The sequence below is a fragment of the Ambystoma mexicanum genome, chromosome 9, assembly GCF_040938575.1.
Source record: "Ambystoma mexicanum isolate Mex_15411 chromosome 9, UKY_AmexF1_1, whole genome shotgun sequence".
In the NCBI taxonomy this organism is placed as follows: domain Eukaryota; kingdom Metazoa; phylum Chordata; class Amphibia; order Caudata; family Ambystomatidae; genus Ambystoma; species Ambystoma mexicanum.
Genome location: NC_090931.1, coordinates 387,599,478 through 387,619,078, shown reverse-complemented (window position 1 = coordinate 387,619,078; position 19,601 = coordinate 387,599,478). Strand labels below are relative to the sequence as shown.

General features: G+C 45.6%; 1 protein-coding gene across 4 annotated transcripts in view; it reads right to left on the bottom strand.

The window, feature by feature from the left end:
* Positions 1-1,656: 1,656 nt before the first annotated feature.
* The window catches only part of ASL (argininosuccinate lyase), a 280,073-nt gene continuing 262,128 nt past the window's right edge, over positions 1,657-19,601 (bottom strand). For all 4 annotated transcript variants that reach the window (XM_069614866.1, XM_069614867.1, XM_069614869.1 and 1 more), the window contains 3 exons: positions 19,520-19,600; positions 4,429-4,535; positions 1,657-1,868 (listed from right to left, as the gene is read on the bottom strand). In XM_069614866.1, the coding sequence (XP_069470967.1) occupies positions 1,724-1,868; positions 4,429-4,535; positions 19,520-19,600 (333 nt within the window). In that variant the 3' untranslated portion in view covers positions 1,657-1,723. The remainder of the gene's footprint in view (positions 1,869-4,428; positions 4,536-19,519; position 19,601) is intronic.

Below are 19,601 nucleotides of genomic sequence, written 5' to 3'. Positions count from 1 at the left end.
TGAGTCATTGCAAGAAGTCAGTAGTGCATATCTAGAGGGGCATGCGGCTGCTGGTGGAACTTTGAGACCCTCTGAATGGTGGGAATGGGTTCTTCAGGGGGGAAAAGATCAGTTTGGTAATTGCGGTGATGAAGATGGTTGAATTAGTGTTAAACAAAGGGAAGGAATTAGAAGAGGAGGGTTTAAACAAGCCTGTTTAGGATTAATTTGTGCTTATCCCCATCTTCCTTTCTTGCTTTTGATGTCCTGATTATTCATTGGGGAGATTCAGAGTGATATATGAAAGCCAATTTGATTTTGAAAGGATATTGTATGTTAAAGGTTTTAACTTGTCTTGTTTTAAACCAATAAAACATTTAAATAAAATAAATAAAATGGGGTGCTCTTAACCCATCATGACAAGGTCAAGTCCTTGGCCTTGCCAGATCTCCTAGCCATAGAAGATGCATCACTCAAACGGGACCAGACTCTACTTGGCACCATATGATGGTTCCCTACCATGAGACAGGGCATAGTGCAGATAATCAGGGGGTCCTGTGCCCTGAATCCATATTCATAGTGAGTCATCTGGCTTCCTTGGTCACCCCTCTGGAGGTCCCCGACTGAGACAGGGGACCTCTTTACACCAAATACTGTGTGTGCATCTGTCTCTAGGAGGTTTGTGTCAAGAGAACTTGAGATATTTGTGTCCAGAAGGGAGCCTTGTGCGTCCATAGTGCATGGATAGATTGGTCAGGACTGAGATATATAAGTATGTTGGAGAGTGTAGGCTTTTGATGTTTGAGGTGTGCAGAGAGGGGTGTTTAATTGCCTTTTGTGGGTGGCTTAGTTGGTATGCCATTGTGTGTTGAAATGAAGAATTTAAACAGGTTTGTGCAGGGAGGTGCCAGTGTAGACCTCGATGGGGATTTTGAGCATCAATCTGGTGTGGCCATGCCAAAGTCTGCACCTCGATTATGGTAATTCTTGGGAGAAGTCCTGAAGCACCCTGAATGGGACGGTGCTCCTAGCAATGGGCACATTATAGCGCTTGCTCCATTATCACATTGGAGAAAGACAGCGGAAGACATTTGGGAGCAGGCAGCATTTGGTATCAAGTCAACAGTGAGTGAAAAAGCACATGTGAAAAATCTCTCAATGGACACCTAAAAGCTGAATTGCAGTGGAGCACCTCATAGCAAAATCCCAGCAGTGCAAAATGACTACGGGCCACCTCGGACAACATGTCTGGGGGATACATGGGAGAAAATCCCAAGGAGTAAAATCATAGTGGAGCTTCTTGAAGCAGAATTGCAGCGGGACATGTAGAAGCAAAAACTGTCTGGCATCTTGTTGAAGCATCACAACGAGACAGCTGGGAGACATGTAGTATAAGTAGAAAGATGCCTGGAGAGCAGTGTAATGAGGGGCCAAAAAAAATCAAGAACCCGCATATCGCAACATGGTATACCCGAGGCATTAAAATGCATGACAAGGCATAAAAGGCATAACAAGAATGAAAAGCCAACCATTGCAAGAAAGAAAAGGCCCAACAAAGCAAAACAACATCGTTTCTTAAAAATCTACAAATTTGCAACAAATAAACAGCCAATACTCACATGATACTGTGCAAATTACTGACTGAAGAATAGCAATAAATATACCATTACGAGGATAAAGAAGTATACACATGGAAATATGTATTTATTTCATGTAAAGGTAATATTTTTAAAAGGCTGGCACGTTAATCCTTAATTTTCTTCATCCAAGCTCTCAGCTGTTCGATTTGAGAATTGACGCTGCTTTTAGCTGTTCCGCCAGCTGCAGTGTATTGCTCCACACTGTTTGTGTAGTTCCACACCTGAGACACGTCACTTTCAAACAGCGTGCTGTGAGGGACACAGAACATAGCATCAACCCCCAGTCATTTTGTATTCATTGCCATAATGCATATGTCTTTCTTGGTAACACATCTGACAACACTTCAAGAAAACATAAAAATGTAATTTGCTTTCCTGGAGTCTAATTTCTCCAATTTTTCTATAACTGCAACTCCCAATTCAGCAAAGGTATTCCGCTGTAAATAAAAATGTATTAAGCATTCAGCATTTCAGCAATTGCGTAAAAACGAAGAAAAAAAGACAACTTGAAAAAAGATAATTTCTGGAAAGATAAAATCTGTAGATTACGACAGATAGAAAAATATTATATACAATCTTTTTTGGAGCACCTGCAAATACCATATTTTCATTCATGTGGTACTACTATAGGGTGATCCTGCACATATGGTGTAGTGAGGTTAGTATACAGTGACTTAGTGTGTTGATATCATTTCAATACACTTTTCAAGTCGACTTTTTTATATTGTAATATTATACTATTTTTCTATCTGTCGTAATCTACAGCCTGTGGACAGGCCACATTTTTTTTTAAACGGCGTATGATAAATAAATTGTAACTTGTTATATTAACATGAGTTAATGATCTGCTAGTGATTAACACAGACCAATTTGATGATCTGTTAAAGTGGGGTGCATCACACAGATCTGCAGGTGTGAAAGGGAGGGGAAGCCTATGTCCTGTTCATATATATGCTAAGTGTAGTCCCTCATGAAATAGGCCCCCGACAACAAAAAAGAGGGTTCTCAACCCCATACTTTATTTAAACTGGAGTCAAGCCAAACCTCTGGTGTCGTGCTGCCTTTGAACTGTCTGGCTAGGCCATCTCCACGTTGTAAGATCAAACTCACAATTAAAACAAGCAGGTGTAAAGGCGGTACATGTTAGTACAGATTTAGCCAATTTGCAAGTTCCTAAAATAGCTACTTGGTGGGTAAATGTCTCTTGAAATGTTTTGTCAACAGAATCCAATGGGACAACGTGGATAGTTTGCTTGCAGTTATAGTGACAATTTCAAAAATTTGCTTGATCTCCATGCTAGGGCCTAAGATGAGATCTCTTCACTTCATGGAATGTTTAGGAGATATTTCGCGGATTTATTTGTGCCCTAAAGTTCAGCAAGATCACTGTGATATCCTTTGTGATGTTAAGAGATCAGATCTATCATTGTTGATGTGAAGTGTTATGTCAAGCTTGACGTCATATGCCATCGAATCCACAAGGAAGAATGGGTGAATTCATCTTGCCTTCTGTAGAAATTACGTTTCGTGACGGTTATACATTTGAGTGACATCCTAATGAAGCTAAATTCCTTTGCAAGTAATTTCAAACTATTTTTAAAGTACCTTTAACCAATGTTGCATGTGTACCATTGTAAAAATATATTCACTGACATACCTTAAGTAGTATTAACGATATGTTTTCAGATCAAATTCATAGTTTAGTTTGTTCATTTGCCTATTAACTGAAAATAGTTTTTGCTTATTGTGACAAGCAAATATAAAAGAGTTCCTGCACCTTGGAAGAGATGCATCAGAGATCAGGGCCTTCGTAGTAAATCCTAAATTAACTTGGAAGTTTTACTCAACGGATTAAATCCCTCAATTGCACATGTACCCCTGATTTCAATTACCAGACCGTACCTACCTAAGTGGCAGAAGAATCAAAGGTTAGTCACCACCCAAAAACATTAAACGTGATAAGAATGCATTAAAATTTGCAATGGTTGGACCCACATTTTGACACTGGTAAGCCGGTTTTTTAAAAAAACTGCAACATGATTAACAAACATCCAATGAAAGACAGTAGGTAGTGACTGCCCCTTGGGGACATTGCTCTGAAATAAAGTTGTTTTTAGCTACCACTGAGCAAAGAATGCAATATTAATACATTGGTTAAAATGTGTGCATGTGTTGCAACTCTACCACCTTTAACCTTTGCAAGGCTCACCAAATGTGGCATTGACATATTCACTTTTTGCCGAATAGTAGAATGGCATGATTATTGGCGGACATATTGGGTTTGCCAAGTTTACCAGAAAAAAATGGTCGGAAAATTAGCAAAACTCCATTGCATTTCATGGAGTTAAAAAGCATGGAGAAAAACCACAGAAGGTTAGTAGGAATAGGTACAGATGGGGAACGGAATGGGAGCTCAAATAAGAAGGGGCATCTGAGGGAATCCTCCATGAGAAGCAGGAGGAAGGCCAAGTCAGTAAAAAATGCAGAAAACAAATGTGGACGTGTTAGTGGAAACAAACACAGAACCCTTAAAACAGATCAAGGAAAACTACATTTATGTGGACTGTATTTTCTTCATAGTTTTGATAGTCTGGAATATACTAAATTGTGTATCATTGATCACTTTTCTCTCTATTACGCAACACTTTGCTTTAGAAACTAGATCTAGGAACACCAGAAATAAGAGTGTTGCATTACAAAGATGCCTTCAAGGACATTTGGGAAGACAAACCATAAGCCCCTGGGATCATCTTGAGAGGCGCTTTATAGAGTCAACCTTCAACAAGATGTGGGAAGTTGGATCACACACCTAATGCTCCTTAGGTCATCCAGAGAGAGATTCTTCACAGAGATTTCCTTTGTCTCGGCTAAGTGGACCGCCTTCCCAGAGACTCCATGGGCCTGCCTGAAGGGCATCTGCAATCAAAAGGAACATACATCATGTGCCTGGAGCAAGAATGCGTTGCTAAATGAGTCACACTTCAGCAAATCCTCACACTGCATCTGAGTGAGTGCAAGAAAAGAAAAACTAAAAGACACATGCCTCTACCCCATTTATACGGACAACACTGCGCCATCTGCTTTTACGTGGCTAATATTACAGAAAGATTAGATGGGTCTGGCAGTTACTATCCGCATGAATGTATATGTTAATTTTATTTATTTATTTAATGTGTTATAGTTTACAAGTAAACTTTTCACATTCCATAAATACGTATAACTCAATTCATACACTTACCAAAACCAATGCTATCATAAATAAATAATATATATTAATATATGTTAATATCTATTAGAAACCAAGAGGTATATTGTGGCCAATCAGATTGCTCGCAATGCCAGCAAAACCTACTAGCATTGCGCTACAGTTTCGGGGAACCTGAGGGGCACTGGACGCCTCCCATTTTTTTTCTCTTACTTACAGTCTGGTGACAGTGCATCCTTCTTCACATGCAATGGAAATGGAAAGCGGCTCACTCATTTGTGAAAAAGCTTACATTGAATTTCCTTGGAGACCGGGTTTCCCTTCATTTTTAATTATTGGAAACATACTCACGTTCCAAGCTCGTTACATTTTGGAACACAAACATTATCCCCATAGTAAAAATACTCCCGGGTGATCAGCCCTGGTGGGGCTAGCTTTGTCGCCCAGACGTGGAATAGCCTTATCGCTCAAACGTGCAAACTATACCAGCATGATAAAGCCTAAGCCCCCATTAACCACCTTCACTTCAATCAGGCCCCCGGGCTTGAGCAGCCGGTATATGCCACAATCAATGATTACATGATGCTTTATTGAACTACTCCACTGACTATCATCTTCATAAATCATGCAAAACATATAGCTTTAGGAATGTCGAACCAGAGAGCTGATAAATGTATGCATTGCGATTCGATTTGCGGGAGCCATCATTGCGACACATTCATGTCCAAGCAATTAAATGACATTACATCAGTAGTACTAGACTGGTTATGTGCAGTGGCTATTCTTAGTACACATTCTCGAAGTGAGACACTGACTCACCCATGATGGAAACATGCAATGTATTACCCATTTAGGTTATGTTATTATTCTTTCATAATTGCCTTCAAGCAACTCAAAGCTGGAAAGGGTCATCATTACGATTTATAAGCATCACTGTGCAAAAACACTAAATAATTACAATGCCCAGGGCACAGCAACACACACAACCATATTGTTTTCACTGTCTCATTGATTTTGAAATGAGATGTTTGTTCTTGATCCCACCTCAGCAGGGCAACAATGAAAAATAAATCTCTCTCCCAAAGTGTGCTGAGCAAGCCTCGTACTGCTCAGACTCCACCTTGGCTGGCTGAGTTTTTTTCTTTGAGTCTTTTCTCCCTGTCTATGAACCAGCCTAGGAAAAGGAGGAGGGGCCACAACGTGATCAAGTGGAGGATGCACAGCAGGTATGAGAGCAGCGAAAGCTGTGGGATCAGGAATGGAAGAACACATCAGAGGTAAGAGCGGGAGGGGTAGTAAAGAAAATAATGTGGAAAAGTGGTCGATAGAAAATTAAGAATGTGGCTGGGAAAGTCAGACCAACTGTGAACCAGTCTGAAGTCAGGGGCGCTGTAATGAGTTAAAGGAGATCTTTCGCCATTTAAAACATAATATGAGACATTTTGATTTTTTTTAAATCAATATTTTTAATCCTCCCAATGCAAGCAAGGGCACTTTCTGTCATATTCTAAGTACAGGATAACACACATAATACAATTATATACTGTAGCAATGGCAAGAACATAGAGACAGTTTGCCATAAAAAGGTTTTATATAATATAAAAACACTGCACAATCTTATACTTAACGGTTACAACTAGGAACCCCCTTCCTTTCTCATGACAGTTCTCAAAGCGCTATTAGACTGAAAGCAGATGTTTATTCCACATTAAAGAAAAAACAGACTTTTCCCTATAGTCCGTAATCCGCCACTCTCCTCAGGCTCAAAAGCCATTTGGGACCATTTAAGCTTACTTTTTTTTCTTTTCCTGCATTTGACAGACAAATACTTTATTCTGCCAAATGTTCTGAAGGCCAATACCTCCCGGCGCACCTGGCAGGCCCTTTTTCCTTGGAGGAAGGCGTATTCAGTCTCAAACTGAGAGACGGCTCAAGCTGGGAAGGAGACACCAGAAGCGATCAGGTCCCCTGGAGATGCTGTCATGGCCTAGAGCCACAGTAATCCACAAAGAACAACCACCTTGAGGAGGGGGTCTGGACACTTCAGATGTGCGAGTCTTCCCTCAGTGTCCATGTTATTGGGCAATCCGTTCAATATACATGGCAGCATTCCCGGTGAGTCCTTCTTCCAGATTCTACAGGCCTCTGATAGGCACAGCTCTACACTTGGGAGGTGGTGCTCCTCACTGAACAGGAGCAGTTCTTCACCTGGGATAGATACACTGCCCTTTACCAAATCCTCGCCTGTGGGGGGCACCGTTGCTCATCTGGGGAAAACAGCTCCTTGTCTGAGAGGTCCACCTCCACGCCTAGGAGGCACGAGTGCAGTCCCATGCAGATCGGACAAGTCCAGATGTTTTCTCAGGAGGCACAGCCCCCTTCAGTGAGGAGGCACTTCCTTTTACGTGAGCGAGGCGGCACCTTCGCGTCGTTGTGAAAGTCCCGAATCTGTGTGGAGTTTGCAGTCTATCATTTTGAAGTACACTTTCTGCTCTAGGCCATAACAGTGGGTTATTAAAGTGTAAACCTGTGTCCAGCAGGCATTTCCCTGAGTTTGCAAGTGGTCTCTCATTCGGCAGGCACAATCAGAAGGAGCTACAGTAGATTTCCTACGTGGAGGTTTCATGTAGTAGCCAAACCCTCTGGTTACCAGATTGGTTTCCACCGGATGGGGGAGTTGCTACCGTGGGCTGCATATGGAGTTGGTCTGCTATGAGAATGTAAGCAATGTTTCAGTATGCCCTATGACAGATACTCTGTTGAGACCGTCATAGGACAATGGTTTTTCTCTACTTCAGAGAACGTTTGCACTGTTGGGTCCCATAACACTGATGGGACTCGGCTGGAGGAAGTTTTGGCTGCTGGGGTCCTGTTAGGACTCGGCTGGAGGAAACTCACCTTGCTGGGGCCCGACCGATACCGGTGAGCGAGTACTAGTGAGGTCTCAAAGCATGGACAGTGTACCTCAGGTCACACTGCTGGGGGAAGTTATCACTGTAGACCTGACAGAGCTCAGGTGGAGGATACTCACACTGCTATGAGCCTTTAGCACTGACAGGGCACTGTATGGGTTAAATTATTATTATTATGGTATTTATTGAGTGCGGACCTAGCTTCGAGAAGCACGGGAGCCCTTTACAGAGGTATACAACAATACAGATACATAACGGAGCGCTTTTCAGGGGTAACAACTGAACAGATATACAGTGGGGGGTGGGATACAGAGGGGCACAGAGGGAGGGGTACAACTGTACTGGGTGGCAGGGAGGAGAGGGACGGGTCGCGTCTAGTGAGTCAGGTGGTGTGAGGGGCAATGTGAGGGCCTAGGTGTTGAGGCAGAGAGATTCCTTGAAGAGATGTGTCTTGAATTCTTTTCTGAATTGTAGGAGCGTGGGGGGCGAGTCTGATGCCGATGGGGAGGAGGTTCCATAGTCTTGGGGCGTAGGCAGAGAAGACTTGTTTTCTGGTCCTTTCCTTTTCGCAGGTCCTGGGTTCTGGTAGTTTATTGTCCGCCGGAGATGCTGAATTTCTCCACAAGGTAGCTGGGTGACTTGAGGGCGATTGCCTTATAGATGATGCAGCAATACTTGAAGGTGATTGTACATGCAGTGAGAGCCAGTGAAGGTCGAAGAGGGCCGGGGTGATGTGGTTGTATACGCGTAGACTCTTCATGAGGTATGCAACCATGTATAGGACACTTCTTAGGGGCACAAGGGAAGACAACGGGAGGCCTTTGTGCAGTGCATTGCCCCCAACCAGGAAGGATAGGACCAGTGCTTGAACGGTATATCTAAAGCTATCCAGAGGGAGGAAGGGCTTGACCTTTCGCAGGAGGGAAAGCTGATACCAGGCTGTCAGAGTTTTCTTAGCTATGTGCGTCTTGAAGGAGAGGTGGTTGTCGATGGTGGACCCCAGGAGGTGAGCTCAGGTGTGAAGCCCTCAAGAGTTCATGGTTGATAGATAGCCATGTCTGTGTGACTGGGTGTTCGGTGTTGTTGGTGAGGAGTAGGAATTTGGTCTTGGAGGGGTTGAAGTATGCACTGAACATCCAAGACTGAATCAGCGAGAGGCAGGTTTTTAGCCCATGGATGTCCTTGGTGGAGTTGTTCTTGAGGTATAGCTGTGTGTCGTTGGCGTATTGGTGGATGTGTGTGGCTAGGAGGGCTCCCAGCGGCTCCATGTATAGATTGAAGATCATTGGGGAAGAATAGAACCCTGTGGGATTCCACAGGTGACGAGTAGCATTGGCGAACTTGAGGAGGTAGAACTTGAACCAGCATAGGACAAGGTTGCTGAGCCCCAATGCGCCAATGCAGGGTGTCCAAAAGTGCCAGGTGGTCTACTGTGTTAAAAGCGGTCGAGAGGTTGAGTAGAACTGGGAGGCAGGGGTGAACGTCATCAAAGATGTTGAGGGCATCGTCGAACACCTGTATGGTTGCTGTCTCTGTGCTGCATCTGGGTCGCAACCCAGATTGGTAGGTTTGGAGGAGATTGTTGGTGTGGATGTTTTGCTGCAGTTGTGCTACCACTTTCTCTACGATCTCACCTAGGAAGGGAAGATGGATGATGAGGCAATAGTTACCTAGGTTATCGGGATCTAGAGTGGGTTTCTTTAGTAGAGTGAGGATTTGTGCTGTTTTTAGGGTCGATGGGGAGGTGCCTTGAGTTAGGGAGCTGTTGATGATCTCCAGGTAGGGAAGGAGAGCTTTTGCGGGGAGGGTCTGGAAGATGGATGCTGAGGCAATGTAATCTGTATACGATGTGGATTTGAGGTCTGCTAGGGTTTCTACCAGGTCCATTCTCTAGAGTGTCTTGAATATTGTCCAGGGTGTGGAGATTTTGTGAGGAGGGACTGAGGTGCGTCTGTGGATGCAGAGCTGGTGTCTGTGTGCTGAATAATCTTGACGATTTTGCAGTTGAAGAAGGCGTTGATGGTGGTGGATTTTTCAATAGAGTGTGGTATGGCAGGGGATGGTAACAGGTTGATGCAGTGCTTGACCGCTTTAAAGAGGGCAATGCTTTTGTTGTCAGCTTCTGCTATGGTGTTCTGATAGTAGGAGGCCGTGGCTGTGTTGATGCCTTACAGAGGATAATCACAATCCTGAAGTAGTACAGCACATATATGGCACTGCTGGTTGGAGCTCACACTGCTAAAGTGAGGCCCTGCTGGGGAAGACTTGCATTGCTAGGAGTTCCATAGCACCGGCAGACCAATGATGTCACCCTAAAGTACAAAGTACTTCTAGAGGAATCCCACATTCCTAGAGTTCAAAGCGTTGACATGGCACTGCTGGGGGAATCTCACACTGCTAAAGTGAGGCCCTGCTGGGGAAGTCTTGCATTGCTAGGAGTGCAATAGCACTGGCAGACCACTGATGTGGCCCTAAAGTACAAAGTACTTCTAGAGGAATCCCACATTCCTAGAGTTCAAAGCGTTGACATGGCACTGCTGGGGGAATCTCACACTGCTAAAGTGAGGCCCTGCTGGGGAAGTCTTGCATTGTTAGGAGTGCAATAGCACTGGCAGACCACTGATGTGGCCCTAAAGTACAAAGTATTTCTAGAGGAATCCCACATTCCTAGAGTTCAAAGCGTTGACATGGCACTGCTGGGGGAATCTCACACTGCTAAAGTGAAGCCCTTTAAACTTTAAACACAGACTTTTTGGAGGAGGGGCTATGTTGTCTGATAATTGGCTGCTCTTTGTGTGGAAAGTCTTGGAGGTGGGGAGTCGAAATGTTGAGCATTGCAATATGTTGGTTGCTGGTGCGACATTTCATCCTGAAATCCTGTCAAAAGAAGGGGGTGCAGGAGTAGTGTGGATTTCTCTGCAAATGCCTGGGTAACTTGCCAGGTGTGCGAGGTGGTGCTGAGATTTGGTTGGTGTTTTTATGGCCGGGAAATACGCTCGTTGAAAGCGAGGGAAATATTGGCTAGTTTTGTTCAGACAGACAGAGTAGCTTGGGGTATAGATAAGGGGTGGAGCCTGATAAAAAAAACGAGGACTTGTGTAAATCTACTTCAGATGAAGGAGAATTGGCAAATGACTGGCAATCTTGGCAAGGAGTTATACTGTTGGCAGTATGAATGGAGTAGGCACAAGACAAGTGGGACTTGCATGCTCACTTTTAAGCCAGCCTAGTCCCACAGAGTAAGGGACTAAGGACCAATGAAGGGTGGTTACCAGGCCAGTGATATTCACCACGCAGTGTACCCATGCATCACAGGTTTGCAATTCATGACAGGAGTCTGCAGTTTGCCTCCAGAAGATGAAGCCGTGCGGATGTGCACCCCATTATTTTGCTAGCTGCCAGTATCAGACAAACATGTTTCCGCTGGAGTATGAAGGTGCTGGCCATGAAAACAGAAACACATTACTTGTAACCCATGCCGTAAGACGCCCAAGAGCCAACTGCTTGGCGGCCATCTTGTGTCAGACAGGCGGAGTGCGACAGCCACCAATAAGCATGCACGTTTGCTTGGATTACTAGAGTCTGCTGACAGCCTCTACAGTTGAATGTGTTTTAGCATGTAGAGTTTAACAGCTACCTCTACGACTGCATTAGTGGCAGTGTTGGTGGGGTATGACAGTTACCACAAAGACTGCTGGAATCGGACAGTGACTCATAAGATTGCATGTGTGCTTTGGTTGGGCTTAAAGTTTGTATTTTTCGTTATTTGGTGGTGTTTGCCAGCTGCCCCCAGGACTGCATGTGTGCTTCAGTTTATGAAGCCCGACAGCCATGGAATTCCCAACCTGTAAGAAGGGGGACAACAGCACGGGGAGCATTACTGTAGTTCAGTGGAGGTGTGATATGGTGACTGAACTCTAAGGCTTTGTTAGATCATCTGGGAATTTGTATTAGGGCAATATCTGGGAACTCTCCCGGTTGACTTCTGAGTTTTCTTGATTTGGTCTCATCTCTTGATCTCCGGTGAAATACAAAGTTCTGAGGGTAACCTGTAATTTTTCCAAATATACCAGAAAACTGCAGAATGTCTCCCTCCAATTCATTCCAGTCTGTAAAGCTGCCAGATAAGCATTTATAGGTATGAATTGTCATATGGTGCAATATATTACATCATGTATGGGCTTAGCTTTTTGTAAGGGTGCTGGCATTGGGAAGGGAAATATGTCACCTTTCCTCATACGCCTAGAACGTGCAAAGATATTTCTAAGGATTCAGTTGCTGACAAATCTCAGGGTGAAGTCAATGTAAGGTTCCCATGTGTGATCATGTGCCATTAAAGGAATGGTTCGGTAAGAAAATATTATTGGCCAAAAAGATGGGCAATAAAAACAAATATGTAAAATATATATATTTAAGTGTCTAGTTAAAGTTTCGAACAAATGAAGCTAAAACTTTAAAATTGCTATCACTAGGGGGCATCCATTTTGTGATTGCAGGCAGCCTCCTCGGCTCTGCATTTGCAGCAATAAACAGGCAGCAAAAGCCCCCTACTGGGAGCTTTTGCTTACTGCAGCCTGTGCAGAGCTGAGGAGGCTGCCTTCACTTTCATTTTACGTTTTCTGTGGTCCCCAAGCCCAGGGAAGCACAGAAAACGTAAAAGGAAGGCCAAAAGCTGAGGCGCACTAATTAAAAATATAACAACGTTGTTATTCTGACAGCGGCAGCTTTCGCATGGAATCTCATGTACTCCCCCAACCCTGAGGGAGTCCAGGAGACTCCCACCGAAAGCTGCCGCATTCAGAATAACAACGTTTTTGGATTTGTAAATACTGCAGCATTTACAAATCCAAAAACGTGTTTCTCACTGCGGCAGATTTCGCTTGGAGTCTCCTGCACTCCCTCAGGGTTGGGGGGAGTCCAGGAGACTCCATGCGAAAGCTGCCGCAGTGAGAAGCACTGCAGCATTTCTAAACACCCAGGTTGTGTTTCTGCCTACAGCAGCTTTTACTTTGGGGCTCTCGGGCTCCCCCCAGGGAGGAGCACAGGAGACCCAAAGTGATAGCCACGGCAGGCACAAACACAATGCGGTTGTGTTTCAAAAACACTTCAGTTTTTCTTTCTAAGTTTCTCGGGCTCCTCTGGCTCAGAGGAGCCTGAGAAACTTAGAAAGAAAAACTGAAGTGTTTTTGAAACACAACAACCTTGTATTTATGTTAGCGTTAGCTTCAGCTTGGAGCCCACGCGGCTCCAAGCTGAAGCTACTGCAAACAAATGCAACGTTTAAAAAGCTGCGGTTTCATTTCTAAGTTTTCCGGGCTCCTCCAGCCCGGAAAAAGAAAAAATAACACAGCTAGTGCTATTTATTGTAAAAAAAATAGCACTTACCGAGATGCAGCTGCAGCTTTCCTGCCTGTAGTCTCTGGTCCCCGTCCTCCGCGTCCGGCACCAATGAAGCAAAAGCCACCCAGTGGTAGCTTTTGTTTAGTACAGCTGGCTGGCTTTTGCTTTATTAGTGCCGCAAACGCAAGCACAGGCGGTGTCCATTTCACACAATGTGCTTGCAATTTTAAAGTTTGAGCTTCATTTGCTCGAAACTTTACATAGAGACTTAAAAAAATGTATTTTACATATTTGTTTTATTATTGGCCATATTTTTGGCCAATAATATTTCTGAATGAACTATTCCTTTAAGTGGCTTATGTTTACGACCACTTCTTTGCACCAGCCATTAGTCACAGTGCCAGTGGGAGACCAGAGTTTCACTCCCTCACTTAAAATAGGACCATTTGCATTAGGGACCACTACAGTGTTTGCTCCCATTTACACTCTTAAATACCATTGCAGAAGGTATCGATCTGTCTCTAAATATCACAACTGTTCCACATGTAATTTCCTGACAGAGTGTGCCAATGTTCTCAGATTTTGTTTGTCAATCTGTGTGAAATTTCAGCACATGTACATTTTTCTAAAAAATAAAACATTCTTGCAATTTTAAGGATCAGTACATTATTAGCTCTAGCATAGACAAAGGAAAAGAACAATGCACAATCCCTGGAAGGAAACGGTGGCATCGCCAACTCTGTTCAGCAGGAAAGAAAATGCAAATTTATTTTTCAGAAAATGTATCTGCAGAATAAGCATTCTGTGTTGGCTCCTCTGCAAATTGTACAATATTACATTTAAAAATACAAGATTTATTCATAAATTTGGTTCAGGTTATATGATTTTGTTATCTGTGTGACTGTACAAAAAAAAACCAATCTTACGGGAAAGGATTTCTATTTCCGACCCCCTGTAAAATGCAGTATTTTTTAGATATCATCTTCCCTCATTCTCTCCAGCAGCAGGTGTGGGCTTGCGACCTAGGACTTTGCTTGCTGGGATGGTGTTCACACACTGCTACTTCTTATTAACAAGCGCTGGGAAGCTGCAAGGAGTGTGTCATTTAAACAAGACCTCTTCCTAATCTAGATTGTTTTTATTAATTCGTCTTATTTTAGGGATTTGGTACAGTACGAGCATGACTGTTTCAGGGGCTTCAATGCACTTTGTGGTGGGGTGAGCAGTGAGACACATGAGAACTCCTGTGAATTAAGCAGGATATATCTTGTCCATCAATTGCTTTAATGTCCGATGGGAGAAAATACACATCCACAATACTCTGAAAGTAAGAAAATGATCACTGGCACTAGAAGCCTACTCATTACTCGTTCCCAATCTCTCCATCTACAGTCTGCCCACTAACATTAGTGAACAGGCATCACCTGGTCATCGCTATGGGTCCACGCATCGCACCCACTGTGCTGTGAGCACGCTTTCTAGAAAAGCCCCATGCACTGTGGTGTCCCTTTAACAGACACACGCTGTGGAGCGACGTAACTCTGTCACATGTGGAAATGAATAAATGGGGCACCTCACGTGCGCTTGTCAGAGCACATGTGGAGCCCGGACGGAAGCAGAGTCTCCTGTTGGCCGGGGGGGGGGAGGGACTGGTGGGGGCTCACAGTGTGACAAGAGGCCTCATAGCAGGGGGCCCCTTTCCACATTGGCGACGAGGTGGTTGTCCATGCATGCACAGACCTTCCGTGCTAAGGCGGCAGTGAGATAAGAGATGCGGCTCGACGAACAAGCTTATCTCATGCAGTAACTTGGGAGGTTGATTCTCCATCTAAAGAAGGAAGGTGAGGGGAATGTGTGACACTGCAGGAAGAGTGGGGAGAGGTTTTCTTTTTTCTTTCTTCTTCTCTCCTCTTTGGTGGCTTTGGTGCATGCACCAGTGACTATATTTTTGGTGCTGAGTGCAGCTGGAAAGAGAAATGAGAGGGAGTGTTCTTGAAGGCACCCCCACGCTTGTTAGCACGCTCAATTTGTTTATGGCTCCTCTGCTCAGTGTGGAGGAGCAGGAAATATTTGGATTACAGAACATTGTGGTGCAGGACACCCCTTTTGGGTCTTCTACTCTGGTTCTGGTGTGGGTTGCGGCCCCTAGCAAGGTACGTGTGCTTGTGCGCTCACCAACATGGCAGATGACCAGAATGCAGGAGGTGCCCCTGCTGGAGCTGCGCTGCCTGTGCACTGAGGCACCCGAGTTCGCAGCCAACAGGGTGCGCTAGCCCCAATGCCTGAGTCTGATGTCTCAGGGGCACCACCAAACCTGGGTGTGCGGTGGAGATCGTGGATCGGACGAATGGATATATATTTCAAAGCCACTGGAGAGACAGATGAAGAAAGCAAGGTGGCTACACGTTTGTACTCGACTGACCCGGCAGTGCATCAGATATTCCAGTCATTGCAACCAGCGGATGATTCCTACGTCGAGGCAAAGAATGCGCTACGTGAACATTTCATGCCTCTTACGAACATGGACTATGAGAGGTTCATTATGTGTAGTTCGAGGCAGAAGGATGAGTCATTCAATGCTTTTCATGGCCGCCTCCAGGTCATGGCGACAACATGTGCTTGGGCCAATGAGCAGGCCATTCTTCAGAACCAGCTGATCCAAGGATGTGTATCTGGCAAGCTCTGCCGTCAAGTGTTACGTGAGCTAGGCCTCACGCTGCCCCGTATCCTTGAGCTTGGATGGTCGCATGAGATGGCAGAGACACGTGCGTCCAGGATGGATGCAGCAATCTGCAGCACCAACTCTGAGGAGGTGTGTGCCAGTGACAGTGGCCAAGGGGCAAGAGGGGCCTATCTGCCCACTGGACCACAGAGGGACAGGACCAACCGTTGCCTGAGTCATGTCTGAAGTGTGGGTATGACCTGCCGCATCCCGCAGAGCCAGTGAGCCAGTGAGAATGCACATTGAAGAGTCCATCCAACCAATGGCCCTGAAGAACTGACGAGAGCTAGTGGACAAGGAACTGGAGAATCTCGTGAACTTGGAAGTAATCGAAAAGGTGGAAGGCCCGACGCCCTGGGTGTCGCCCATCGTGATTGCTCGAAAACCCAAACACCCTCACTGTCACAATCTGCGTGGACATGTGGTTGCCAATAAGGCGATCAAGACGGAGAGACACCTTACCTCGCCCCCCCCGCGACTGATATCATCGTAGAGGTGCAGGGTGCGAGATTCTTTTCCAAGCTGGACTTGAGGGCTGGATACCACCAGGTCGTGTTGCACCCGGAGTCAAGGTACATCATGACATTCACGACACACTGGGGATAATACAGATACAAACGCCTCAGCTTCGGTGTGTCATCAGCTGATGAAGTGTTCCAGAACTTGATAGGAGGGACTCTGACGGACCTAGAAGGTGTCTTGAATATCAGTGATGACATTTCCTGGTGGTGGTGGACCAGTGGTCAAGGTACCCATTGGTCAAGGTACCCGGAAGTTGAATTTTTGGACTGTGTCATTCGACAATGCGGCGGTGGCGCTGGAGAAGATCTTTGCGACCCATGTCTGCCCCAGACCCTGTGCTCGGACAATGTACGGCCCTTTCAAGGGGAACGTTTCTGCCAATTTTTGAAGGAGTATGGAGTACACCACAGGAAGATCAGTCTGGTTTGGCCATGGGCCAACGTCGAAGCAGAACCCTCAACAAGGTGTTTAGGATCGCTCATGGGCAGGGACGGTGTCTTCTAAGGGCTCTATACCAGTTCCTAAGGGAATATCGAGCAACTCCCCATTGCTCGACTGGAGTGGCCCCAGCGGAAGCAATGTTTAAGAAATGCCCGTCGGGGCCTCTTGCCGGACGCAGGTGACGGGGAACAGGCTGTGATGGCGCCCAAATGGAGGAATAGAGGAGATACCGAAATGAGGGCGAGAACATGAGAAGGGGGCTTTGACAGCACCAGTGCAACCTGGGAGACGAGGTGATAGTAAGAAATAGGCACCCCCAAGGGAAGTGGTCTTTGACATATGAGTCGAGCCCCATGGATGTGATTGCAATGAAGGGGTCTATAGTGACAGATGTTACCAGGAATGCCAGTTTCTTCAAGAGGCTGGGAGATGGCACACGGCCCAGCATATCCCCAGGGAGAGATTGTGCTGAGGAACCTGATGAAGGTGGTGGGACTGAGTGCTCTCAGATTCCCCTGGACCGAGGGGATGCAGGTGAGGACAGGCCGAGCTGAGAAGGGGGCAGACGGTATCACCAGCCAGCTGGGAGGGGGAGACGAGCCGGGAGTTGCTGGAGACTGTTTCACCTGTTTCAGTTAGAGGGTGTTATTTGCCACGTGTTTGTGGGGGTTTTGTGATGTTGATATTGTTATGAAAAAGGAGGGGTGTGATGTCCCTTTAACAGACACATGCAGCGGAGTGACGTAACTCTGTCGATTGTGGAAATAAATAAATGTGGCACGTCACATGCGCTCGTCAGAGGACGCGTGGAGCCCGGATGGGAAGCAGAGTCTCCTGTGTCCTCTGTTGGCCGGGAGGGGGGCTCATGGTGCGACAGGAGGCCTCATAGCAGGGGTCCTTTTCCACATGCACTGCATCCAGATTCCACACTGTCAATCTTCCAGCTCCCGTGCTGTGCAGCACCCATACCCTCCCACTGTGCTAAGAGCAAACATTGCAGAGAGCCCCATGCACTGCCTCCAGATTCTACACCGTTACTCTCCCAGCTGTCATGCTCTGCAACACCCACACCCTCCCACTGTGCTGAAAGTACACATTCGAGAAAGCCCCATGCACCACACCCATATTCCACACCTTCACTCTTCCAGCTCCAGTGCTCTGCAACACCCACACCGTCACTGTACTGAGAGCACCCATTCGAGAGAGCCCCATGCACTGCATTCATATTCCACACGTCACTCTTCCGGCTCCCATGCTCTGCAACACCCACACCCCCCACTGTGCTGAGAGCACATATTCGAGAGAGCCCCATGCACCCCAAGACCTATCCCTCTCATGGCACAAGGGGAAGACCCACAACAAGCCCCCTACATTTGGCCTCAGCTGTCTGACCAACCCCTTGGGTGCTATTATTCCAGTTAGCGTACATTGAGGTTTGTACCAATCATCACTTCACCACCTTGCCCATCAGCTACCCATCTTTGTAAATCACCAATCGCTCGGCTCCCATTCGCCTATAGTATTCTCTAGTGTAATGAGTTTCTGGTAGAGATGATCATTCAGTAAAAGACAAATACATTTCATTAAACCCATCGAGTCAACCTGTTGGGATTCATATGCAGCGCACTGCAGCAGCAAGTCACTAAACTTCTGTCACCGGTTCACCAAAGGGTGATACTGCGGCACGACATGGTGCACAGTTTTGGTGCTCATGGAAACTCTGCATGTGTGGGGAGTGTCACAAAAGTGACAGGCCCTTCCTAGAGCACATCCATTATTCATCAATGGATATGAGCCAGAATGTGCTTCCCTCTGGGGCTCGCTCTCCCACATTTGGCCTACTATGGCACATAGCAGGTGGGGCGAAGGGCAAGGTAGAAAGAGTATTTTCAGGCTGTTGCCAGAACTGGGAAGCCCAGAATAGAAATGCTGATGCACAGCACGAGCATTTCTTTTATAGGTTTGCATTTCCTCCCCTCAGATAGATGTACAAATTGCATCAAAATTAAGTATCTATCGGGTGTCTGCCTGACACAGATATGCAATAGCACCAGCTGTGAGACACTTGCGTCTGCAGCACCGCCCCCATTTGGTTGCAGTTCTGCTGTGTGATTCGTGCCGTCCCCGTTGCTCGCAGGACGCAGCCAGCACAGTATTTGTCGTATCTCTCCACTAGCATTTTCATTTTTGTGATATTGCTCTCTTGCTAAATACCACAACTGTTCCATATGCCATTTCCTGATAGCGGGTGCAGCTGTTTTCTGATTTTGTTTCCTTGTGCATCTGTGTGACATTTCATACCACAAAGAAAAACAAATAATTGTCGGCCCCTCAAAGGATGAGTACATTTATTATCTCCAGCATGGACACAGGAGGAGACGAGTGCACAATTCCTGGAAGGAAATGGTGATCTCTCCAACCCTGTTCAGCCGGAAAGAAAATGCAGACTTTTCAGAAAATGTGTCCGCAGACTAAACATTCTGGCTTGGGTTCCCCTCCAAATTGTACAATATTTCATTTAAAAAGTCACGATTCATTCAGAAATGTGTACATTCCGGTAAAATCATTTTCTTATTGTGTGAATGTACAAAAACAAACTATTTGAACTCCATCCTACTTTATAAACGTTCATTCTAGGAACTTCAACTCTTAGCGTTTTACAAAGGAACGACTTCACATGAAATGAGAAAACCACTCCTGGACAATGGCAATTGTAAAATGTACATTTAAAATCGCATGCCTTCTGTTCCAAACTTACCCCTTTTCTAACCAAGTAATAGGCAATGTCGGTGGCTAGCATGTCTGGGCTCAAAGCTTTCTCCATGGCATCTTTGTTTATC